The sequence below is a fragment of the Sturnira hondurensis genome, unplaced genomic scaffold (assembly GCF_014824575.4).
Source record: "Sturnira hondurensis isolate 20B ecotype Veracruz unplaced genomic scaffold, ASM1482457v3 Scaffold0008948, whole genome shotgun sequence".
NCBI classification, from domain to species: domain Eukaryota; kingdom Metazoa; phylum Chordata; class Mammalia; order Chiroptera; family Phyllostomidae; genus Sturnira; species Sturnira hondurensis.
Window position 1 is genome coordinate 2,499,498 of NW_028081579.1, and position 27,710 is coordinate 2,527,207.

Genomic DNA, 27,710 nt, shown 5'->3' on the forward strand with positions numbered 1-27,710 from the left:
ATTGCTGCTGAGCAAAATAAAGTTTGAACAATACAATGCTATTTTAAATTAACTTAAGTATGTTCCCATGCTATTTCATTAAAACACCCATGGTGCTTGCCACACATAATCACTATATGCAGAACTAGGCAAGCACTAAAACTATGCAGGACAAGTATTATTATGCTTTGCAGTTAAATTTATTGCACAGAAGCCCCAGAAAGCCACCAAGCAAAAGGGTATTCATTTCCTGTTTACAACTCCCTTTCTTGAGAACACTTATTAGTGCAGAAAAAAAGTACACATCTCTCCAAACTTGTAGGCTCATCAGATAGCTATATTTTGAAAAGGTTAAGCTATGTTTAGCAAGGTAATCCTCAAGAGACGGATGCCGGAGAATTAGATATTCGGTACTTAAATGAACTTCTTATTTGGTACTTAGGAACAAATTGCCAAGAATTAAATTATCATCATCAAATAGAACATTTATTGACTCTCTTGAAAAAAGAAAGTGAGATCTACTTGAAGAAAATAATTTTAGAGTTAGAAAGAAACCAGTATTTTTAACACTTTACTTAACTAACAGAAGCTGTAACTCCTCAAAATTATCTTTTGCGTGCAAATTAACAGTGGAAATGACTCAAAGCAGTAGTTTCATGACGACTAGATCAAGTTTACGTCTTCATTTTCCACACTCAGCTTCAGGATTTCAATAGGCATTCCAAAAACCATCACATGAAACTGCCATTTTCTGCCAAAGACACTGGAGCAGTTTTGAAATTTCCAAAATTCTTTGCCTACAATTATTTTCAAAAACTTAGAAAACCATTGACATGACAAATGAAAACTAAAAGACTTACATGTATAAAGTTACAAATAACAAATCATTAAAAATATCTTTGCCTAAATACAAAATAAACATGAGAATGACCTTTCAGGGACTCACATTGAATCTGCTTGTGATTACTAAAGAGGGAAAGCAGAGGATTGTAAACCATGAAAGAGGGCAGGTAAAGTGTCACAGTTTTTACTAAAACTCAAGTTTAAGAATGTAGACTCAAAATATACCATGAAAAGAGTGGGTAAGTTACTAATAATTTTGTGTAAGTGTAATTGAAAGTGATCTTTTAGAATATTATTCTATATATCTAAAATTGTTAAAATATAATACCAAAACATTTATATCTAAACTTGTTAATACTTAATACATTTTAATATCCTTAAAATGTGTAGGAGACGATTTCTCAGGATTCCTAGCATGTCTTTTGAAAGGCGAGAGACTGTGGAGCCTGCACTCTCCTTGGGCAGGTGACATCGCTCCCAAGGGGGTGCAAATTGGTGCCTTGTTGGGGGAGGGGAGTGCTAGCAGCTTACTCTTTGTATGCATCGTGCACAGCTATACAGGCCCATAAACAGATGTACAGTATATCTGGGGTATTAAAATTTAATAGGGAAGGGCAATTAGGGGGAAAATGTGTAGAAAGGCTCCTTAAGGGGGTGATAATGAAAAAAGTTTGAGAAAAACTAAGTTAGAGATATCTAGATTTTAATCATTAATCAGAGATAAGAACTTGGGCAAATATCCTGATATTATGGAGCCCAAGCTTCCTCAAGAATAAATTGGAAATTATGACTTTATCCTTATAGCTGACATGTGACTAGGAAAAATTGCTAGGTACACCACAGCACAGTAGTAGGAGTATAATTACTGCCAAATAACTGTTGACCCTCTTCCCTTTTCTCCTTTTTTATACTCTTCACTAAAGAATACTCAGATTCAAAAGAAGGTGAGACACAAGGAGAAATGGAAGAAAGCGCAGAGACGACGACTTGTGCACTTGGTCTCTGGACTCAGGTGTGCCCAAGGACACTGAACTCTAAGACAGGCTTCAAGTCCCAAATCTGGGACTTTCTTAGTTGTGCAAGCCTGGTGAAGTTATTTGATTTTTATGAGCCTCAATTTTCACATCTGTACTCCAACGTTGTTATGTAGAACAAATGAGACAATATATGTGACACTCTTTGGGAACCATAAACCATTAAACCCAAGTTACTATATTATAGGGCATGGTTCACGGTGATGATGGCAGGAAATGAAGATACTCACTAGACTGTATATACTGGGAATAAATGGAAAAGAACAAAAACTGCTCCTCTCTAAGGTCCAAGAACAGAACTGAGTCTCCAAATCTAAACCTCAAAGGCAGAACTTCTTTGCCAGCTTAAATCTAGTTCAAAACAAAAGTCCCAATGGAACTCTTACCTATGTTTCTGCTCTTCATCTGTGAAGCAATCATCTAACAAGGACTTCCCAAGTACTCTGAGTAGAGTATCGTGGCCTTTCTTGTCGGCCGTATGATACACCCGAGAAGCCAGGTACAAGTTGGTGGGAAGCACCCAGGCTGGGACAGTGGTGCACAGACCATGAAAGGTAGGAGTGGAGTGGTCTTGTAGAACTCTGCAACAAAGAAAGAATGCTTCTTTGATCATTGTGTGGTTTTTTTGACATAAAATACATTTACATTGACAGTTTAGTTTGGACTTTGAAAAAGATGCCTTCATGTAGGAGGTGAAATTTAAAACTATAATAATGATTTATAACAAATCTGCTACACAGTTGCAGGCCATTGACCAGATCATCAGTCATATATTCAACTGCCTGCTGAAGATAATCAACCTGTGTCTTGCAGATACCTCAGAATCAACAGATCTAAAAGCAAACTCATTATCATCCCACCCCAAACCTCTTCTTTCTTGAATTCTTAACTCAGCTGGTGACACCCTATCCAGCCACCATGCATTACTGCTCTGCAACTCGGCCCAAATGCTCATGCTCTGAAGAACTACATTAGCCATTAACTAGCATCAGTGAAACCCTGGATCTCAGTTCATATGGTACCTTCTTCCCACAGTGCAAAAAATTGCCTCTCCTGCCTTTCCAAAATAGAGAAGTCATGAAGAATGACTTCTTAATCCTCAGTGCCACATTCCATCTAATGAACAAGTATTTTTTGAGCACCTATACTATGTGCCAGACTCTCTGCTATGTGACTCACACACAATCCTCTCTATAATGAGCCTATATGGGAGGTATTATTATCCTTACATTGGAACGGGCTTATTTTGGATGTCACAAAATTATTGAGTGGCCACTAGTATCTAAACACGATGCTGCTGACCAGAAGCCAATTTTCCCCCAGTATTGTTTGTTAATGGTCCCTGAGGCGGAAACGGCCCTTATCTAATACAACTCCATCCCCACCTCCCTGCTTAAGTTATACTCTTACATTAACCAAGTCATGACCTTTTCATCAAATCAAATAAAGCATCATTCAGATTGTGTTTTCTATGAAACTACAGCTGATAGTATTGATGATCCTTCTTGAAATTGTTCCTCCTCCCTCTACGAGCTTTTTTAAGCCTACACTATCTCAGCTCTACATCCACGTCTCAAATTAATCATAATTTTACTGGCTCTTCTTTCTCCATTTCCTAAACTGGGTATGGCTTCCAAGGCTGAAGTTTTCTTTCTGCATTGAAAACATCAGTATCAGTGTCTCAGCTATGTCATCTCCACTGAGAGCTCCCAAATCCTGTCCCCAATGTCACGATCTCACCCAGATTCCTCATCTTCAAGATATAAAACACTGGAGCCACCTTTGACTCCCCTTTCCTTCACCTGCATATCCGATGAAACACAGCTTCCCCCCCACACAGCACTGCTCAGGTGTGCTCCTTTTCCCTCTGCACTTCCACCACACTCTGGGTCCTCAACAGGCCACCCTGCACTAGCAACAGTCTAATGCCAGTTGGACTGAGCACTGCACCCTCGGTCTCCTCCCCTCTCCAGTACCTCCTGCAAAATTTTATCACGTTGGTCTCTAAATACTCCTTTACCCAGCATGATGGTGCTTTGTCACTTGCTGCATTCATCTAACTTCTTCTCTCTAAGTTTCGAGGCCCCTGGCATCTCGCCCCACTTCTAAGCCAGTGGTTAAGAGTATAGAGTGCAAGGGAATCAGACTGCCTCTGCTCAAATCCTGTATAAAATTATCCCATGGTCATAAGCAAATCAATTACTTTACATTTCAGTAAATTTGGAATAACAACATTAGCACACACTAGATAAAATTATTTTCAGGAAGAAAAAAGTGACTATACTTAAAACAGCATCTCTCACAGGGCAGATGTTCGCTGTTATCATCCATCTCCAGGACAATTCACAGGGTTAGCGAGACCTGCCAGTTCTTTCAGTGATGGATAGAACGCTGCCTCTCCTTCTGTCCATGTCTAAACATCCTTCAACAACATCCCCAAGACAAATTTCTCAGCAACATTTAATTATTTTCCTGTTTTACAAATATATCTTTTCATACATTGCCCTATTTTTGTGCCACCCATTCTGACCATCTATCTGATAGGTTAATGCAGATCTGTGCACTAACTGCTTTACATGTCTGCATAGTGTCATAATATGAAGAATATAGTCTTTGGAGCTAGCAGGGCCTGGATCAGAATCTCAGCTCTGACACTTGCGAACTGTATCAGTAACTTCTCTGAAGATCTTCTGCAAAAACGAGAATAAAAGTCCCTAATGTTCGCCTTTGTAAGAACCGACAACAGTGCTTGTTTTATTTGTATTGCTACAGTTATTAACTTTCCCTGCACTGCACAATGCCTGTTGCTAGGCATTACTGAATCACTGACAGGGCAGTCTGTGCCATTTCTAAAACAGCACAAGGCCCCAAAAGAACAGAACATGAAACCTGTCCCTGGTCCAGTGCAGGAGGGTAAAGAGAGGAAAATCTAAAGCATTTAGAAATTCCTGAGATGAAGAGACCTAATTGGAGGAGTGAAAACGGGTGTCCAGGAAGTAGACATCCAAAGAAAGAACTGGAAAAATAGAAGGGAGAAAAAGGTGAGCTCTGATGTCAAGCTCATCTACATCATTATTCAGTCTGGGGCAAGTCCTGGCTAGTGGAGCGCACTTGAGATTGCATTACATACTTTTTTTTTTCCCTTAACAAAGCAACAGAACCCATCTTAATTCCTTCTTTGCCAGTATACTGTAATAACATAGATTTGTAAGTGAATATCCCTTGGTTATGGAGCTAAACACTATATTTTCAAAAGAGGGCTAAATTCCCAAGAAAACATTTTAATTTAGGAGCTACTCACAGGTGAGAAAAGTTAGGTAAAAAAAAAATGATTAAGAAAATAGAGCAAGGAATAAAAGATATTCAGAAACACTTTTCCAAAATTCTATTTTATTACATAATTTTAATATCATGTTTTTATTCTTCTGCATCTCATTCTTATTTCTCTCTAAGGGAAATTCCTGGTTTCAGTTTTAATGAATTAACACAGTACTATATATATCAAAAAGATCTACAAATATTTTTGGCATGCTCAAGAAAGGCTGTGTGTTTTTATAGCATGCTCTCCTTAAACAGGACTATTTGTCATTCTCTGAAACACTAAGACATAAAAAAGAAAAGACTCTGGCTCTGTGTGTGGCCGCTCTACTTTGCTTAATGCATTAAATGCAAGGTTTTTTAGGGGGAAAAACCAAGAAGTTTCTGCTTCATTGATAATCTGACAGTAACTATTTATTGAAGGTAAAATACTTGTTGTCTGCTGTCACTATTTGTTTTAATACATAATCTTGCTAACTAAATGAGCTTAAAGCAATGCAGATAAGCAATGGCATGTACAGGGTCACTTAAATGCCAATTTGACTCTTTCATAAACTTTGGAATTCTTTTCCCATGAGTCCATTTTCAGCTACTAAATTGTGAGTAATATCCATTTACAAAGTTTAGGCCGGCCATAAAAAGGTTGTCTTCCATGTCCAGCACACCTTCCAGTGCCCTAAGCCACAACAAAAGCTAATAATTAAAGCTTCTTTAAGCCTCCATAAACAGTTAAATGAAGAAGAATCTAGAATAAACCAACCCATAAAAATCCAGTGGTGAAATAAGAAGAAAATCTGTTTCAACAAGATGAAGAGCAAAAGATAAACCCATAAATCTAAATTGCATTTATACACTATTATTCAAAATTGTGGTTACCTCTTGGTATAACAAGAAAGTCCACTGTAAGTGTGGTGGAGGGAATAAAGCATAAAATAATAGTAGAGGATAAAAAAGCTATCTAAATAACCAATTTAATTGGCCTAGGGAAATTTGCATTGGGTTGTCTTTTACTTTATTTTATAAAAACAACAAGTAAATTGAGCAGTTAATCTAAATTAGGCATTACATAGATTGAAAGAAATCAAATCTAACCTGTTAACATTTATTTTCTTTAGTCTCACAAAGCGCTATTTTTATTCTAGCTACTGTTATGGCATTAAACCAAGTACTTTGATCAGAAATAGAAATAAAGGCATGGAGGACAGCATCCATGTCCTAACTATGCTATCTTTCACCAACCCTTCTGTGAGGAGGTTTAATTTAAATCTCATATATACATTTCAAAAACATTCCATTTAAAAATGCATTTTAAGGTATCAATGCTACTAAATTTCTCTTCAGACAGTAAAACTTGTAAACTTCAGTTACTTTTGTTTTAATAGTTTTTGATCCTGCCGGGATTTTGTAGACTTTTTTTGTTGTGGAATTCTTAATTTACTTTTTCGTGTTTGCTTAACTTCTTTTCCTCTGATTTGCAACAATTCCGATGATTTCACCTTTAAAAAATATAAAAGTATGCTGTTAAGAAAAGTTGTAAATGAGAATTAAATCTTTCATATTTAACGGCCCATCCCATACTTCAACTACTAATTTCTATGCATATTTTATAACAAAATGTAAATCCTAAAGTTGAGTTGATATATTCTTCTGACTCCCTTTCCAAATGTTTACATATATATCTTCACAGCAATAAAAATATTAGTACCATATTTAGTTACAATATTTTTATTGCCTTAAAACTATTAAAGAAATGTGTGACTTTTTTCCCTCCACAGACCTATTTTTCTTGATTGACAGTTTTACTAGGACTTACACTTCGTCTTTCCAAGCTTGGCATGGCTGGTGGCCGCAATACGAGCCGACATGGATTTTAATGATTTACATACTTATTTTGAGCAATGTTCATCAATTTGTGCTTCCTTACAATTGTACAACTGTAAGGAAGAAATAGTACTTCTTATTTCTTTTTTTTAAATATATTTTATTGATTATACCATTACCGTTGTTCTATTCCCCCCCTTCATTCCCCTCCACCTGCACACTCCCTCCCCCACCATTCTCCCCCCTTAGTTTATAACCATGTGTCTCAAGTTCTTTAGATTCTATATTTCCCCCACTATTCTTGCCCTCCCCCCTATCTATTTTCTACCTACTCTCTATGCTATTTTCTGTGCCTTCTCCCCCCTTCTCCTCCTCCCACTCCCCTGTTGCTAACCCTCCATGTGTTCTTCATTTCTATGGTTCCACTCCTGATCTAGCTGTCCTCTAGGTTTGCTTTTGTTTTAGGTGTGGTTGTTAATAACTGTGTGCTTGCTGTCCTTTCACTGTTAATATTATTCATCATCTTTTCCTTATATAAGTCCCTTTAGCATTTCATATAATAAGGGCTTGGTGATGATGAACTCCTTGAATTTGACCTTATCTGAGAAGCACTTTATCTGTCCTTCCATTCTAAATGAAAGTTTTGCTGGATAAAGCAATCTTGGCTGTAGGTCTTTGGATTTCATGACTTGGAATACTTCTTTCCAGCCCCTTCTTGCCTGTAAGGTCTCTTTTGAGAAATCAGCTGACAGTCTGATGGGTACTCCTTTGTAGGTGACTGTCCCCTTATCCCTTGCTGCTTCTAGGATTCTCTCCTTCATTTTGGTCTTGGCTAATGTAATTATGATGTGCCTTGGTGTGTTCCTTCTTGGGTCCAACTTCTTTGGCACTCTCTGAGCTTCCTGGATTTCCTGGAAGTCTATTTCCTTTGCCAGACTGGGGAAGTTCTCCTTTATTATTTGTTCAAATAAGTTTTCCACTCGTGGCTGTTTCTTTCCCCCTTCTGGTACCCCTATAATCCGGATGTTGGAACGTTTAAAGATGTCCTGGAGGTTCCTAAGCCTCTCCTCATTTTTTTGAATTCTCATTTCTTCATTCCTTTCTGGTGGGATGTTTTGTTCTTCCTTCTGGTCCATTCCATTGATTTGAGCCCCAGTTTCCTTTCCATCACTATTGGTTTCCTGTGCATCTCCCTTCATTTCAATTAGTTTAGCCTTCATATATTCCTCTAATTTGTGACTTTGTTCCTCTAATTTGTGACTATAATCTACCAGTTCTGTGAGCATCCTGATAAATAGTGTCCTGAATTGTGCTTCTGAGAGGCTGGCAATTTCTTGGTCGCTGAGAGTTATTGGCTCTTGGACTTTGAGTTCTTCTCGCGCCATCTTTCGGGTTGTTCATGCCTGTTCCATAGCAGGATCAGAGCCCTAAAGTGTTCACTAGAACAGGGCAACTCAGTCGCTGGGTTGTGACGCTGTATGTGGGGGCGGGGTCAAAGAGGGACTATGGCGTCCTGTCCGCCGCCTGCCGCCACGGCCCTCACCGGTGCCGCAGTTGCTGCCGTCACTGGGCCCACACGTTTCGTCCCACTGCACGAGAGTGTGCCACTGCCGTCAGCCCTCGCCCCCTGGGGCCTGCGTGGTCTGTCTCACTGTCTGCGAATATGCGCCCACGGTTTGCCCCGCACCCCAACTGGTTCCCATCTGCCTGCGCGCCTGGGTCGGGGGCCCTGTCCTGCCCGACCCTGCTCACTGCTGGCTCCGCCCCTCTTACCGTCCCGTTGAATGGTTAGATGTAGTCGGACTTCCGTATAATTCAATTTTCTGTCCTTTGGTTGTGTCTTTGTTTCTCCAAACCTTTGTTGTATTCAAACTTGGTTGTGGGAGAAGGCACATTGTTTCCACCTATGCCTCCATCTTGGCGGAAGTCCAGTACTTCCTATTTCTACTACTTGAAAAAAAGTGCAGGACCATCCTTTACATAATAGTCTTTTAATCACTACAGTTATTGGTATTGTTTTCCTAGACTTCCTAGAAAATTTATAGAATTCATGGTAATAGTTCATCTAAAAATATTTTTCTTTGTGGATTACTCTATATTTTGTTCAGATCAGACTTAAGAAAGAAAGTAGGGTAGCTTTTCTTGAAGAAAGCAAAGAGATGAGGCGAAATAAGTGTGGAAGGAGACCAGGGAAAGGGAGGGTTTCATACATGAGGCAGCCAGCGGGGGCTCAGTGCAGTCGTGAGGGGAGAGCTGGTGCAATTTCTTGAGCAAGAAAGTGATGACAAATGAGGAAAGCTCAGAGTACAGATGATTCCATCTCACCATCCAGTTAATGTTTAAATTTCTTCTACAGTTTCTCCACCAAATGGTTATTCATTCTGGCTTGAACACAATCAGGAACAAAGGATTGAGAACTCTTTGAAACTCCTCTGATCGTTAGAAGTTTTGTTTATTATAGAACCTAACAATTTTCATTCACTAGTCTCAATTCAAATCTCACAATCCAATTCTCTTTCTTTTGACAGACAGTCAAATACTTGAATGCAGCTGATTCCTGGACCTGCACGCCCCACTCCCACCCCCAGCTAAACACCCCCAGTGCCTTCCACTCTGCCTTACATGACATAGTCTTGAAAAACTGTGCTTTGTCATCTTGAATGTTCTCTTCCAGTCTCCAATTTGTCAGTTCCCCTGGGATTCCCCTGGGATTGGATACCTATATCTCAATGCAGTATTTAAGGTGTTATGTGATCAGGTAAAAAAAAAAAAAGATCCCTTTTCATGGTATTTGTCAATCAATGCAAACTATGATTGCATTTTTTCCCCATAACTAAATTCTAGCCTAAAATCCTGAAGTCTTTTTCACATTTGTTCTAAGTTGTATCATCCCACATCTATGCATTTCGTTTGTGGACCCAAAAGCAGAACCATATATACTTTTATCCCAATTAAATTTCACCTGAGATCTGATCAACCAAATCTAACCGAGTCACATTTGGAATGTTTCCTCAAATCCCATCAGTAAATTCTCCATATGCTCATCCAAATTATTAGGAAATATGATGAATCGGACACAGCCATGTAGCAGTCCACAGGAACTTTCGGGGCGGGGTGCACCCTTTGCACGACTAAATACAAATCCATCTAGGTCACCTGACTGCAGTCTCATCTACAACTGCCGTTGGGAGGCTTTCATGAACGAATGGTTCAAGTCCAAAGGACGATAACAACTAATGTGTATTGAGTTTTCTTGTATACCAGGCTGTCCACCACAATACTATTGTCTTGAACTTCAAGTCTAACACTTTTCTGGTGCTCAGTCTAGCAATTCTAGGAAAAGCAACAAGGTTGGTCGTCAATGACTTGTCTCTTAGGGAAGCCACGCTGGTTCCAAGTGATTACTGCTTCCCCATATAAAGGTTCAAACACAGTTCTCTTAATGATGCATTTAACCATTCTAGAATTACGTTCTAGAATGTAAATCATTCATTACAGAAACCAAAACCCTGACCCTTAAAAAAATAAAACTCAGATCTGCCATTGTCAGTATCCAGGCATGTAGCACCTACCTCTCCCACTGCGGCAGCCCCTGAAAGCTGCTGACAGCCTGAAAGCGGCTCAACTGTCTTAAACCGACCTGTCTAAGCCAGCAGGCTCAGGTAGCTAAGTTAGCTCTCAAAATCTTTACAATCTTGGGCTTCAAGTTTCTTTTATCAATTCCTTTTGTCTGCTTTCTAAACTAAAGATCATTCTCCGTGTCAAATTTAAGAAAAGCAAAGTACAAGTTTATCAGCTTCCTTTTCTCTTTGTCCTATTTCTGTTTGTTTAAATCCTCATCCCTTTTCCAAAAATAAATTAAGGCAGCTCTGTCACATGTTGTCATCGCACTATTTATCCAAAATGACAGTGTTATCCTTCCTTTTTTCTCTCTTTGCACCAAAACTAACATAAAAATACTTTTTTATTTTCAGCATCATTCACAGATCTCACCCTGCTGGAGCTTAGCTTTCGTGATATAACTGTTATAGTCACATGCCACTTTTATGTTTATCTATGTTTTTATCTTCTTTCATCTTTTATATATTTTTAAATAGAGCAACAGAGCTCTCCTAATTGTTTTGTAAGAATTTGGGAGGCCGTAGAGCACCCCATATCTCAAACTTCCTTCCATTTAGAATCTCAAGACCTGTATCTAAATATTCTAACATATTTTTGACCTTTTTTCCTTTTCAAATGCTCAACCATCCTCTCATGGTCTCTTGCATCACTCATTTCTTCACAGTCTCAATGATCTAGTTTCCCTTTTTGTTGGTCATGACTTAGACTAGAGCAGGGGTGTCAAACTCATTTTCACCAGGAGCCACATCAGCTGTGCAGTTGCCTTCAAAGGGCTGAATGTAATCTCAACTCTTTAACAGTTAAGGAGTAGTTACATTTATACAGTCCCGAAATCATTTTGGCCCTCTGATGGCAAACCTCAAGGCTGATGTGGCCCCTGGTGAAAATGAGCGTGACGCCCCTGGACTAGAGTCTTAATAACCTTATTATACTAACGAGCTTATAAGTGTAGAAATGGTCAGTAAAGTATAGATTGATGAATTCTCTACTTATTAGCTGAATGAGACCTTATGGCATGTATGTGAGCAGTAAAAGTCATTGCTCCTCTATAACACCTCTGTGCTAGTTCTATTAGCTATGAGCTATGTCAAAAAAAGATCCTTTAAAAAAAAAGTGGTCTTCTTGTCCCAGTCCACTAATCTGGCTGGGTGTGCTGGCGTATGTTGCTTCTCATTCCTGTGACAAAGATGCTAGAGACTAATTTCACGGCTTCAAATGTTCAAACAAGGTAAAGTTCATGAATAACTGCTCTCAAGTTGTTAACATAAATAAATACATGCAGGGTCCCTAGTGAAGACTGGGTGGGGTGAGTCACAGAAAACACTTCCAAAGCTATTTTCTGTGGCATTTCTGCTGTGCCCTGCAATAGCCCACAACAATTAACCACACAGTCTTATCTGACATTCCCTTCTCCTCCCCTTGAAACACTTCTGTTTTCAGTTTAGAGCTCTCTTCATCCATTCTCCAAGCCTCTATCATCAAACCATTCCTCCTACTAGACATGGAATGAGGGACATTCCATCTCCAGTCATTTTTGCTGCTGAGAGTGTGTGCTTGTACTTAACCAGACACCTGTTGATTGTTACGAAAAGGCAGGGCTGAGAAGTAGTAAAGGGTGCAAGTTCCAGAATTAGACCCCGGTTCAGGTCCTGCCTCAAGTCCTGCCACAGATGCTGGTACTGGGGCAGGTTATTTATGTTCTTTAGGACTCAGTTTTTTTCAACAATAAAATTAGGCTAATAATAAGGTTGTTATTAGAAAAAAATGAGATAGTATTACCTTAGCAAAGTGGTTCACAAATAGTTAATACACAATAAAGTCTAGTTACCTTAGGAAAGGACTGCCTCTTTTTTAAATAAATTAACATTTTGCATAACTTCTTAATAATACAGGTACGGCAGAAGTTACGTGGTAGGGTACAAGAATGTCTCACATGAGATGGACAGCAACTTGACATTTCACCTAAAGTGTCACACAGCAGACAGTGTGCTTGAGTGTGTTATTGTTACGTTAGAGAACTGCATACCTATGATTCTGTAATAAAACACTTTCTAATAAAAAAGGACGTTATTTGTGCTGGACCAAATAGCAGCTACAACAAGCCAAACAAATGAACACTTGGGGACTTTTCCAATGAGGGATTTAAATTCCTGACAGGCTATGGTAGTTAAACTACTGTCAAGAAAAATCCGTTGCATTTTTTGACACATTTTGTAGCTAAACATTTGCCTCTCATGCCCACGTTTCATTTCCAAAGTGCCAACGTTCAGGTAGAAGAACAGATAACACGACCTGTACCCACCAGTCTAACACTCTTTCAAGATGTCACAGTTTCCAAAGATGCTCTCTGAGTTTTCCACGCCTAGAAGGTGTCAGCCTAACACACAGGATTCACCTGGAGGAGGTCGCAGACAGTGGGTTTCCTTGGCTTCGTCAGGCTTCACTTCACACCCCAAGCACGAGCTTTAGAAAGGCAGCATGACTGCCGATGGAGTTGGTCACCAGTCACAGGGTAGGTCCCTCCTCCCTGACAGTGGTGGTAGATTTTCTCTGGCCAATCATTACTTGTCAATCTTCCTTATTATTTATTATTTATTATCATCAGAGGATCAAAGTGCTAGTGCTGTACAAGATGAAACTAAGAAAGCAGGGCTTAAGAAATAAAAGTCTATGGCCATACCACCCTGATGGTGAGATCGCCCGATCTCATCTGATCTCAGAAGCTAAGCAGGGTTGGGCCTGGTTAATACTTGGATGGGAGAAATAAAGGAAAACCAGGAGGCAAGTGCACTAATCCAGATATAAGATCACCAGGACCCAGGCTAGGAAGGGAGCAACTGGAAAAGAGAAAATTACAAGCAATAATGTTTAGGAGGAATGTAGTCCTTGGGGACTGATTATATGTGAAATGCAAAAGGTCACAGATAAATTCAAGGTTTCAGAGTTGGAAGTTTGGGGCAAGAGTTGAAGAACTGGTAATGGTCCACGGACCTGGGTGGAGCATAGCAGAAACATGGTAATTTGGTAGGGAAAGAGAATCCCAAAAGAAAGATGGACTGACCAGGAATTTTGTTTACCCAAGAAGTGATATCCATGTGAATCAGTCAGAGAGAGGATCCTGGTGATAACCAAGATAGTATATTGTGTTTCAGGGAAAAGTGGCTTTTTTATAAATCCTAGTAATAATGTGTCTATTTTTAAGTAAACATTTATTTAAGTCAAAAAGTGAGTCAAAGAACAGACTAAGTAAATAGTAGTGTCATATGCAAATAAGGTAGTAATTATTTAAATTATACATAAATAAAATGAATCTGGGAAACATTCTCACAATAGGGAAACACTCAGGGGTTAGGATAAACCTAAAGCAGTAAAGTTATAAGTGTTACAGAGTACACCGGTGCTGGTCCCAGGGCCACAGTTCCCTCAGGCCCTCAGTTCCCATCCTTACCTCAGGATGGTAAGGGGAAGACTGGGTCAATTCCTGAAAGCCCTGAGGTTCCTTCCTGTCTTAAAAATCTGTCTTTTCTCCCCAGAGTTGCAATTAGGTTTGAGACTGAAAGCCTTCAAAAACAGATCTTTCATTTTTCCCAACTGGACGATTTGCACATCTGAGGCCTTTTTTTCAGGGTGAACTGCCCCACATTTTTTGGCCCTTGCTGGGGCCATTTCTTCACATCTATGTATCTTTAACTCTCATAATTCTGTTTTCAACATAAATAGTGTTTTACCTTTAAAGACACCCATTTGGCTGCTTTTGAATCAGATGTGGGCTGTTTATCTTCCAAAAGTTTACTTGATTCATCTGCTGGCTGAATCTCTGAAGTTTCCTGAGGTTTAAATACCATACTTTCTGTTTCTGAGGCTCCCTTTTCTGATACATCCTCTTGATCAATTTGGAAAGTACCTGGTACAGTTTCAGGACATTCCTTCACCTCGTTCTGTTAGAAAACATAAATGCGCAAGAATTTTTTCATTGGTCCTTTCAAAGTTTTGTTATATAATTTTTTCTTTGACAACAAATACTTATAAAAGGCATGAATGAAATTAAAAAGAGGTAGTAAGTTTCCTTTAAAAATTTACAAAGAGAAACTCAAATTGACTTAAGAAAAATATAAAGTCTGGCAAATGATTTTCCTCAGCCCTTGTCTCAGAAAACAGAGACAGTTATTATGCACCATCTCTAAGGAAACAGGACTCTAATCTGACCCCAACTATACCCCACATCCACACAGTATCAGGGCCCACTGAAATATTTAACCTCTGCCCAACCTGAGATCCTTCAGTCCTGAAAAAAAGGGGTTGTTCCTAGCTTGATGCTCTTCCAGAACCTTGCCTTCAGGTACTCAGAGAAGAGTTGACCCAGAGACCTCAAGAAGACCACCTGGACACCCGCATTCCATCCCAAACCCAAATAAAAAGTTCTCACAAAATATCACTTCTACCTCTGTGTTGAGTTCCTTAAACATGTCTCACTCTCACCACTCTTACTCAGCATAGTTCTAGAAGACCTAGCCAGAGCAATCAGGCAAGAAAAAAAAGTAAAAGACATCCATATTGAGAATGAAGAAGTAAAAGTGTCACTTTTTGCAGATGATATGATTCTGTATATAGAAAACTCTAAAGACTTCTCCAAAAAATACTATCAGGAGCAATAAACAAATACAGTAAAGTTGCAGGATACAAAATCAATGTATAAAAATCTACTGCATTCCTATATGCTAATGATGAAATTTCAAGAAAAATGAAAAAGTCTCCTTTTGCAATTGCAACAAAAAACACCTAGGAATAAACTTAACAAAGGATGTGAAGGACCTATATACTGAAAACTACAAAACATTATTCAAAGAGATTGAAAAAAGACATAATGAATGGAAAGATCTTTTGTGCTCATGGATTGGAAGAATCAACAATATATACATTTAATGCAATCCCCATCAAAAACATAATGTTGTTTTTTAAAGAAATAGAACAAAAAATCATAAGATTTGTATGGAACCACAAAAGTCTTCAAATAGCCAAAGCAACACTGAGAAAAAAAGAACAAAACCGGAGGCATCACACAGCCTGACTTTAAATTATACTACAGAGTTACAATAATTGAAACAGTGTGGTATTGTCAGAAAAACACAAACACAGACGCAGTAGACAAAACAAAGCCTCTTCAATAAATGGTGCTGGGAAAATTGGAAATCCACACACAAAAGAATAAAACTGGATTACAAGTTTGTCCCCCCCAAAAATTAATTAAAAAATTAATTCAAAATGAATCAGAAACCTAAATATAAGATCTGAAACAATAAGTTACATAGAGAAAAGCACATATACTAATCTTATGGACCTTGGTTTTAGAGAAGATTTTATAAATTTGACACCAAAGGCAAGGTAAGTAAAGGCAAAAATAAATGAATGTGACCATATAAACCCAAAAAACTCCTGTACAGCAAAAGAAACCAAAACAAAACACAAAAACAACTAACCTAATGGGAGATAATATTTTCAAACAACAGCTCTGACAAAGGGGTTAATTTCCAAAATATATAAAGAACTCATACAAAGCAACACCAAATGAACAATCAGATTAAAAAATGGGCAGAGGACCTGAACAGACATCTCTCCCAAGAAGAGACACAAATGGCCAACAAATATAATCACAGATGCTCAACTTCACTAGCAAATTATTAGGGAAATGCAAATTAAATCTACACTGAATACCTCCCACACCTGTTAAAATGGCTATTCTCAGCAAGACAAGTACCTTCAATGGGTAATTGGATAAAGAAAATATTCAGCATACATACCATGGAATATTACTCAGCCGTAAGAAAAAAATGAAATAGTGCCCTCTGCAAAAACATGGATGGACCTCGACTACCTTGAGTAGATTATGCTAAGCAAAATAAGGCAGACGAAAAAAGCTAAAAACCGTATGATTTCACTCAGATGTGGGATATAAAACTGAAATTCATAGACACAGACAACAATATGGTGGTTACCAGAGGGAAGGGAGTACGGAGATAGTAAACGGTAAAGGCCGAATACAGGGTGATGGAAGATGATTTGACTTTGGGCGGCGGGCACTCGATGCCATACACAGATCATTTGTCATAGAGATGTACACTTGAAACCTGTATGATCATATTAACCAATGTCCACCCAATAAATTTAAGAGTGGCACAGCCACAAAAAATGTCTAACTGACCTCACATGTACCTCACCAAGTCTCAAGGACAGCATCGTTTTAGTTATATTTGGGTATTACCCAATTTTAAACCAAAATTAGTTGTGATTATGAGGCACTAGCAATTAAACTTCACTGCCTCANTCATTTGTCATAGAGATGTACACTTGAAACCTGTATGATCATATTAACCAATGTCCACCCAATAAATTTAAGAGTGGCACAGCCACAAAAAATGTCTCACTGACCTCACGTGTACCTCACCAAGTCTCAAGGACAGCATCGTTTTAGTTATATTTGGGTATTACCCAATTTTAAACCAAAATTAGTTGTGATTATGAGGCACTAGCAATTAAACTTCACTGCCTCAGGTTAGCAGTTGATAAACCAACCTGACTTAAATAAAAATCTGAATTCCATAGAATGACTTGAAAATGCAACTGTATCTTTGTTCTGATATATTTCATTGTTAATAAGTAAAATAAATAAGAAAGATGACATACAGTATCAAATGCTGTAAAAGCTTATTAATAAGCAATTAATGGCTGAGTCAATAAATTTGTTTGTAAAATACAGTTTGAATCTGGAGCTCTATACTGTCATAAAGCTACTAGTTGGTGTTGTGGAAAGAGTAAGCGTTTTGTAACCAGATGGGAATTAATTCAAATCCTGTATCTGTCAATGAATAGATGTGGGATCTTGGTCAAGTTAGTTAACTGTTTTTTTGGCCTCATTTTCCTCTTTGATTAAAAAAGGAGCTAGTAAAATCCTTTTCATAAAAATGGCAGAATAGAGCCCTGGCCAGGTGGCTCAGTTAGCTGGAACAATGTCCTATTCACCAGAAGTCTGCAGGTTTAATCCCTGGTCAGGGCACATACTTAGGCTGCAGATTCAGTCTCTGGTTGGCACACATACAGGAGGCACTGGTCAATGCTTCCCTCACATCAGGTCTCTCTCTCTCCCCTAACCCCCTTTCTCTCTTTCTAAAAATTAATGGAAACATGTCCTCTAGTAAGGATTTTTTTTGTTTAATGGCAGAATGGCCCTGGCTGGTGTGACTCAGTGGATTGAGCACTGACCTGCAAGCAGAAAAGTCACTGGTTCAATTCTTGGTCAAGTTACACGCCTGGGTTGTGAGCCAGATCCCCAGATAGGGGTATGTAAAAGGCAACCAATGGATGTGTCTCTCCCTCTTTCCCCCTCCCTCCCCCTCTCTAATATTTTTAAAAGCATATCTTCTTTCAAAAATAAAAATAAATTTTAAAAATTAAAAATGGCAGAATAGATACACTGGGATGTGTTATGGGCCCTATACTGTCTACCTATGACAAATCCATTCATTTATGTACCATAGCTTTTGGCACCATTAATCACTCCCTTCCTTTTGAATTTCTCTACTCCTGACTCTCTCAACAAACTCTCCCTGAGTTCTGGTTTGGGAGACTGGATAGGTGAAGGTACCACCCTCCACAATGGAAAATGGAGGGAGAAAAGCTTGGGGGGGAGGCAATGGTAGCGTTCCAGCTGCAGCTGAGCCTCTTCTGCCAGCCTCTCCTCCTCCAGTTTCTCCTGATCTTATGGCCACTCCGTGCCCTTCCTCTATTGTGGCACGTACCCCACTACATTACAACTGTCCGAATAGTCATGAGCATAAGCGTAATTGTCAATAAACATGAGCATTATCTCATTAAATTTTAATCTTCACAACTCCATGAAATAGGACCTGTTTGTAACCCCATTTTTTAAAGATTTTATTTATTTATTTTTAGAGAGAGGGGAAGGGAGGGAGAAAGAGAGTGAGAGAAACATGAATGTGCGAGAAATACATCGATCAGTTGCCTCCTGCAAGCCCCCAACTGGGGACTTGGCATGCAACCCAGGCATGTGTACGGACTGGGAATTGAACCGGTGACCTTTTGGTTCACAGGGCAACACTCAATCCACCAAGCCACACCAACCAGGGCTATAATCCCATTTTATGGATACAGAAACTGAGGTTTAGAGAAGCTAAGTAATCTGCTCAAGGTCACACTGAGACCAAGTAGCAAACCTGTAATCGAACCTAGACAGCCTGATTCCAAATTGTACTCTCTTACCTTCTTTTCTTCTCCACCCACCAGACTAATGGTTCTCAAAGTGTGGTCTACAGACTCCTGAGAGTCTTTGAGAGCCTTTCAGGGGATCTGCAATGTCAAAACCAGTGTCATAATAATACTAAGGCTTTTCTGCCTTCTTCACTGTGTTGACATTTGCACTGATGATGGCAAGCAGTGGTGAGTAAAACAAGGAACCAATACTTTTCAAATGACTAACTCATGAGGTTACAAAATCATGCAGGGATTAAAGATCCACTCAGAACAAGGCAGATCAATAGATCTTAATGTATTGATATACAATGATATACAGTAAGTTCCTTTATCTGGTTTCACATTTCCCACTGCAGCTGATCTTTAAGAAACTACCACTTGTGGAGTGGTGGTGTCCTAACAAAGAGTATCTATAACTACGTAAAAAGGCTATTGAAATGTGACTCCCTTTGTGAAACCACACTTACTTAATATACTTCAACCAAAAGACCATATATAACAGATTGAATGCAAAAGCAGATATGATAATCTAGCTCTTTATTAAATCAGATATTGAAGAGATTTACAAAAATATATGATCCTATCCCCACTAAATTGCTTAGTTTTAGCTGAGAGAAATCAGCTGTTGGTCTAATGGGCACCCCTTTGTAGGTAACTGTTTCCTTTCCTCTGGCTGCTTTTAAGATTCTCTCCTTATCTTTAATCTTGGCTAATATAATTATGATGTGCCTTAGTGTGTTCTTCTTTGGGTCCAACTTGTTTGAGAGTCTCTGATTCCCAGGTGGGTAGGTTTGTGTACATTCTAGGACCCTGTGGGTTTCTCCAATGAACTCTCCTGTGAGGCTGGGAGTCTCTCCCACTGCCACCTCAACCCCCACAGGTTTTTTCAGTCAAAGTTTTGAGGCTTTATTTCCCCACACTGGGACCCTGGGTTGTGCAGTCTGTCTCACTCCCTAGTTGTTCCTCCCGGTTTATCTACATGAGAATATCGGACTGCCCAATCTGTAAGCCACTGCCTTGCCCACGCTGTCCTCCTGCTGCAGCCTTGCCGAGAGTCCTCTCTACCCAGATACCCGTCTCCGCCTCTCCTTCAGGTCTGGATGAGTGTTTCCTCTTTAACTCCTTGGTTCCATACAGTTCGATTTTCTGTCAGTTCTTGTTGTTTTGTGTTTTTAAATTTGTTGTTCTTCTTCTTTTGGTTGTGTGAGGAGGCACGGTATGTCTACATATACCTCCATCTTGGCCGGAAATCAAAATGTTTTATATTAATATGTAATTGGCTTATTTTTTAAATAAATGAATAAAAATTTTATATTTTCTGTTTTAATTACTAATATAAATATTGGTTAGTATAATCCACATAGACTCAAACATAAACTTTGAGTCTGTAAAATATTTTTAAGCATTTAAAGATATCCTGAGACCAAAATGTTTGAGTACTTAAAAACTTTAAAGTTCATAAATTCCTTCTTAAAAATTGTGTCACAGCTACATTTTAAATCTCAAGCATTTAGAGCATTGAAGGTCTTCTGCTATTATTTGTGAATGAGTGAATAAATAAATGAAGTGACATTATATCAGTGTTTTCTCCACTATGTAATTAGTCTCTAGAAAACACACAGAGATTATTCAGAACAATCTCTATTTGAAATATTTTGTCTCTTTAAATACTGGTCACCATGTGAGTTCCTCAAGCGCAAGAACTGTTTTTTGCATCAACTATGTCTTTAAAAATTGTCCGCCATATTATAGTGAAAAATGAATGAATACATTCCTTGATTTTTGTGTAAGTATGTCAGAAAATAATTCTCCATGATCACTCAAAATCCATTTTATTTAAAATGGTGGGTACGTAAAAAATGATATTCCATTAAGAATGCTCTTTTACTCCTGTCTTTCTCCCTCACTCCGCCCCTTTCTAAAATAATTGTTTGTTAAAGAGAATGCTCTTTTGTAAGAGAAGACAAGTTGCATCAAAGAGACCTCTGGCCCGTGGACCTGAGCCGTCCACACCTGAGGCTGCCGTGCTCTGAGGACAGGTGCAGGGCACCACTTAGAAAGAGCAGGCCTCTTGGGGATGGGAGCACATGGGCCGCTGAGGTGAAGATTAATCTTACCACAAAGTTTCTAGAACTCGAAGAAGCAGGATGAACAAATGGACTTCTACTCTCTGGAACAGAGCAGGCACCCAAAAATATGTCTGGAATGAAAAATACTACAGAGGAGGCTAATTTTTATGATGGCTAGTTACCGACTTAAAAGGTATTTTACCTCTAAAGAAGTTGTAAGATTCATCTTAAAAGGCCAGTGACCAGAAAAGGTCCAGTGATTGCTTGTAAATGTCAAAGCTGAAGGTATGGTTCCCAGAGAATTACAACTAAATCAATATTTTCTTCAAATCTTCATGTTAAATCATCAAGATGGTGTCTAAGCCAAGTACCTAACAAATGGTTTTTCATACTTTCTTTCAAAATGCTACTTCCTACACTTTACAAAAATGTGTAGGCAATAGTATTAAGGAACTTATTCTATTAGTGAAGATTTCTATTTTTCTAAACTTAATATTATATTTGCAGTTTACTGCATCTATTAGAAACTTAGAGGTCAGAGGCTTTCATAGCCACCTGTAAAGGGTGTCTCCCAGCGGAACGACACTACACGTCAGTTTTAAGCCCACACCATATGCCTTCAGAACTGAGGCGTCCACATAGTAGTGCCACACGTGCTGGGTTCTGAGGCTGGTGATAAGACTACACAGGGGGAAAACCTCTAGTCGTTCAACCATTTAAAATAACTCTAAAATGACCAGACCCATGGCTGTTGTGAAAAGATTCCATACACTTTCTAAACATAACCTGTTACCCTAAAATTGAAGTTTGATCAGAATTTTTATGTATATGGAATCATGCTTTCAGGAACTAAAGGAGCTTGCTATTTAATAATATCATTTTACATCATCTGTAAAGGAACTGTCGCGCCCCCATGTGTTTTACATGGATGTGGACTACTGTACACAGAGAGACACTTTCCACTCACAGGGAATGTGTTCCAGATGGCTCTGAATGGTGTAAGTATTCTGACAACAACACTTACACCAATGAACAAAAAGAAGTGTTATTCCTGAAACAAACTTCTGTCACCAATGACCACATTTATCTACAAAATTCTCTTCTTGTCAATGCTTTTCCCAATCCTTCTAGCTAAGTAAATAATAATGTGATGCTCTCTTAGAAGCTAATACTTTTAATGAATTCTTCAATTACCTTAGAGATCTGAATGTCTCTAGACCAGAATTTTTTAAATCATTCCCTTCTGAACAGAGTTTGGGACTGTAGCTCAGAAGGTCTCTGACAGGCAGCAACAGTGAACCAGAACAGCCCAGCACCCCAGTGTGGCATTAGATGTACTTACAGTTAAACACACCTCTAAAATAAATCAAAGGAGTTATTTTTATGATTTTATTTATTTTTACAGAGAAGGAAAGGGAGGAAGAAAGACAGGGAGAGAAACATCGATGGGAGAGAAACTTTGATGTGAGAGAAAAAATGGCTGCTCAGTTAGTTGCCTCTCACCCACCCAAATAGGACTGAACCCACAACTGAGGCATATGCCCTGACCTGGAATCCAAGCAGCGACCTTCCACTCTGCAGGACAACGTCCAACCAACTGAGCCACACCAGTCAAGGCTCAAATGAGATTTTAAAAAACTCTTCACATAAACATTCAAGGAACAGGAGACAGACTATTACTTCAATATAGGCAAGGAGGATTTTTATTAAAGACTTTACCATTTGAGGTTCCTCAGTGCTTATTGGTAATCCTTGCTCTGATTGCACTTGAGACGTTCTGTGCCAGTACATTTTCTCCATGAAAGAAATATCCTTGAAGAAAAAAAAACAATTAAAATAATGTCAATTTTAAATGTCACTGATGCATATTATTCAAGGTAGCAAAATGCATAATCAACATAAGTCAGTAAATTAGTGCTATATAAAAGAGAAATACATGTGAGTCAATATTATACATCAAAAGAGAAATGCAGAAGAAAAGATACAGTAAAAATGTTACCTATTATTCCAATTTTATGGCTTTTTAAATCATTGATCTCTAGAAATATATCATCAGACTGCCTAAGACAATTAGATAATATTAAATTAGATACTTTAAAACACTGCTATTAAATGGCTACATTAAAAAGATAAAATCAAAACTAAAATTTAATCTAACCAAGAGCAAGAAAGGATATGAACATACTTAAAATTTTAATAGGTATAACTATTAGTGTCATTTTTATCATAATTAATGCTAATTTCTATGATACACTCTCTACTCAGTAGAAGTAGCAGATAGCCCACCACCGCATCTAACAATGGATAAGAATAAAAAGACCCAGCTTCTGCCCAATATGATTGACCAGCCATCAACAAACAAATTATTTTGCTAACTTTCACCTCAGTTTTATCATTGTTAAACTGGACATTTGCATATATGACCCTTAAAGGACTCTTTCTTATCTAGTTTTTTTAATAATGTCAAATGTCAATAGCAATATGTGAACATGCATTTGTGCTTTAAAACTCTGCTTTCCTACCTTTTCTTTGCTTCATTAAAAATAGCCAACTGAGGCTACTGGCTTCTACTCTACCTTCTTGTCATAAATAACTACAAAACTGGACAAAATGCAAGAACAACTCTTTTAGGACTGCACAATAGCACTGCAAGGCTGTAATGACTCAGAGGTCGCAAAAAATGACTATGATGACTATGATGGCTGCCAAAAAAAGGTGAGGAACCAAATCACCCCAGATTTCTGTCTTACACAATTTCCAGATCATAACACAATGAAGCGGAAACCATATAGGGCCCAGGGGTCCTGCTGAGTTGCAAAGATAGAAATTAAAGCAAGGAGAAGACAAAAGGGTAGAATTTGCTAAACACAGTATGGAAAGAAGGGAGCCACATACAGAAAGAGGCTCCAAAAATCTGCAGAAACCCTCAGAGGGTCCTGACTCTGGCTGGACGGCCATCTGCTCATGATGGTGAAACCTGTGAGACCAGGCAAAGAAAAACCGCCATGGGGGTGGGGGGGGGGAAAGGGTGGAGGGGAGGGCAAACAATCACCAAAAAGCTGTAAACCACAATTCCCAGAGCTCACGCAAGCTGGGAATCAATCATCAGTTCTCCCGCCAGATACACAGAGCATACGGCACATTTATCTTAAACCTCAGAAGGATCGTACATTAGTAGTAGTGCTAAATTAGCCCTGAAGTAATGTTTTTCTGGACTTTAGCATCATTTTAATACTTCAAAATATCAAGGTGATCTTCAAGTAGCTTAACTGCCTATCAGTTTAACCTCTAATATGTTTTAATGAAGACAAAACCAATATTCTTTGATGTAAAATTCACAATGTTCATTACCCAATCACAGGTTACCAATTACAGAAAAGTCATAAATATGTGATATATAACCAGGAGAAAAACCTGTAGGAAAACAACCCAGAATGACAGAGATGTTGAAATTAACAGATACAGATCTTGAAACTTATAAATATTGTAAGTGTTCAAAGAGATAAATATAATGAGGAAGAAATGTAAGATATAAAATCAGAATTAAATGGAACATCTACAAAAAATGTATATTATCTAAAATAAAAGTTTCACTGGGTGGCATTAATAGCAGAAATGACAATGCAGAAGAAAATATCAGTTAATTAAAGACACAGTGATAAAAACCATGCAAAATGAACCACAGAGAGATATTAAAAACTGAAACAAAATGAATAAATATTCAATATAATACATTTAATTAGAGTTCCAGAAAGGAGATGTGGAGGAAGAAAATATCTGAAAAAATAAGATATCTGAAGAAAAAATATCTGAAGAAAAAATGGCCAAAATTTTCTAAATTTGATGACAACCAATGCAAGGAGTTCCTGAACTCCAAGCAGAACCACACAAAGAACACTGTGCCAAGCATCTTACAATCAAAATGTGAAAACCAAAAATAAATAAAAAACCTTATAAGCATTCAGAGAAACATTAAGTACACATAAGCAATGAGTTACCAGTAACTAATTACCACAAATTAATGCTGCAGACTTCTCATCAAAACTATACAAGTCAGAAGACAGGAAGCAACATTTTAGTAGAAAACAACTGTCCACGGGTAATTGTATGGCCAGCAAAACAGGCTTCAAAACCAAAGGTGAAAAACTTTTTCAGCAAACAAAAGGCAAAAAGAAATTCATCATCATCAAACAAGAAATATTAAAGGAAATTCTTCAAGCAGAACAAAAATGGTATCAGAGTAAAACTTGAATGTTCACAATGAAAACAAATGGTAAAATGATAAAAATGTGGGTAAGTAAAGGAGATTTTTCCCTATTTCATTATTTCTTTAAAATATAATTGACTATTTAAGTGTGGTGATTCCTGGGCTGGGAATATAAGAGACTAAATTGCAACAGAAAAAAATAAAATAAAGAGTTTAAAAAATAAAAGATAACAGAAGAAAAATAAAAAATAAAATATAAGAAACTTTAAATAAAAAATAATAATGTATTTTGAGATTTATAGCATACATCATGTGAAGTATGTATTAATGATAGTACAATGGTGGAAAAGGGGGAAAAGTTATACTGCTGCAAGGTCCTTATACTACACATGAAATGGTATATTATTTATCGAGATAAGTTAAACATAGATGTATATGTATATGTGTATGCGTGTCATATATGGTATGATATACACACACACACACACACACACACACACATATATATATCAAACAATACAGCAGCCACTAAAACAGAAGTAAATAAGCAAATCATATGGAATGGCATAAAATACTAAAAAAACGTAATCAAAAGATGTCAAGAGGAAAAAAAGGCAAAGAACAAAGTGACAAATGGAAACCAAACAAGATAATATCAATAAAACTAAACCCAACCATATCAATAATTACATGTAAATGGCTCTAAACATTTTAGATTATTACATTGCAGAAAAAGACAAGATCTTACTAGATGATCACTACATAAAGGACATAAATAGGTTAAAGTATTGTGAAAGGCTGAACAAAGATTTAACATGCAGACACTAGTCACACAAAAAAAACCACTGGAGTGGCTATTAATATATTAGCAGAGGTTGGCCTCAAAACAAGAAATATTAGCAGGGGAAAGAGGGTTGTGTCATAACAACAAAAGAGTCAAGATCCTCGGAAGACATAAAAGTCTACACTAAAGACAGAACTTCAAAGGGCATAAAAAAAACAAAACTAAAAGAACTGGAAATAGAAATAGAAAATTTTACTATCAGAGTTGGAAATTTCAAACCAAGACTATATTTGGCCCCAGGGATGTTGCTTTTGATCAATATACCAGCTACACAGTTAATGCGGAATGGGAAAGCCTGCAAAATATTCTTTACAACATTTTAGGTTGAAATGTACATCATTAAAGCATAAAAGGGTGACAATAATGAACACCAAATTCAGAATACTATTCACATCTGAGGATGGAGAAAATTATTGGAAAGAAGTAAAAAGGGGGCCTCTACTTTACTTGCAATTTTCTATTTATTTAAACATCCTGAGGTGAGCATGAAAGTATTAAATTTTTAAGAATCTGAGTGATAAGTACTTAGTCTACAATTGAAATATTTCATAATAAAAACACTTTAGATGAGGAGGAAAAAATCAAATGACAGTAAGCATTGGCAAGGATGTGGAGAAACTGCAACCTTTGTATCCTGTTGGTGGGAATCATTCCACTTCTACAAAAAACAGTATGGCCTTTCTTCAATAAATTAAAAATAGAGTTACCACATGATCCAGCAATCGTATTTCTGGTATTTATCCCAAAAAACTGAAATCAGGATCTCAAAGATATATCTACATTCTCATGTTCACTGAAGCACCAGTCACAAAAGCCAAGGTGTGGAAACAACCTAAGTGTCCATCAGTGGATGACCGGATAAAGAACAGGTGGTATGTGATACAATGGAATGTTATTCAACCATACAAGGAAGTAAGTTTGGATACAAGACAACATGGATGAAGCTGGAGGGCATTGTGCTAATAAGCAAATTAAGCCAGTCACGGAAGGGCAAATACTGCATGATTCCACTCACATGAAGTACTCAAAATGGAGTATTAAAGTATTAAAATCATGGAGACAAAGACTAGAACTGTGGTTGCCAGGGACTAGGGGAAGGGGATATGGAGTTCTTAATCAATAGGCATTGATTAAGAACTCCCCATATTAATCAAACTTAATCAATCAAGTTTCAGTTATGCAAGATAAGTTCTTCTAGCTATCTGCTGTGCAACATTGGGCTCCTAGATAGCACTGCTGTATTGTATATTTAAAAATCTGTTAAGGGAATACATCTCATAGTGTTTTTAACCACAATAAAATTTTTAAAGAAAAAAAACCACTTTAAATAAATTTTTCAACATATTTTATGTGGGTAGCATAACAATGTTAAAGATGAATAAAAAATATTTTTAAAAACTCTATAGTTCACTTCACTTATAAACATATATTGCCAAAATCTCAATTAACATATTTGAAAATGAAGTTAATCAGCATATTTATAAATAATACATCTTTTTTAAAGTACAGCTTACATTCAATATTATTTTGTGTTAGCTTCAGGTGTACAGCACAGTGGTTAGACAAATATATACTTTGCAAAGTGCTTCCCCTAATATTCCCAGTACCCACATAGCACCATACGTAGTTATTACAATGTCATTGACTGCATTCCCTACGCTGTGCAGAAAAAATACATCTTGACCAAGGAAATTTTTCTCAAAACTACA

The 27,710-nt window shown here is 37.7% G+C and overlaps 1 protein-coding gene across 6 annotated transcripts in view; it reads right to left on the bottom strand.

The window, feature by feature from the left end:
- Window positions 1–27,710, bottom strand: part of TTC6 (tetratricopeptide repeat domain 6) — a 234,787-nt gene that overhangs the window by 119,592 nt on the left and 87,485 nt on the right. For all 6 annotated transcript variants that reach the window (XM_037056416.1, XM_037056413.1, XM_037056417.1 and 3 more), the window contains 4 exons: window positions 22,670–22,762; window positions 14,345–14,554; window positions 6,543–6,670; window positions 2,243–2,437 (listed from right to left, as the gene is read on the bottom strand). In XM_037056416.1, the coding sequence (XP_036912311.1) occupies window positions 2,243–2,437; window positions 6,543–6,670; window positions 14,345–14,554; window positions 22,670–22,762 (626 nt within the window). The remainder of the gene's footprint in view (window positions 1–2,242; window positions 2,438–6,542; window positions 6,671–14,344; window positions 14,555–22,669; window positions 22,763–27,710) is intronic.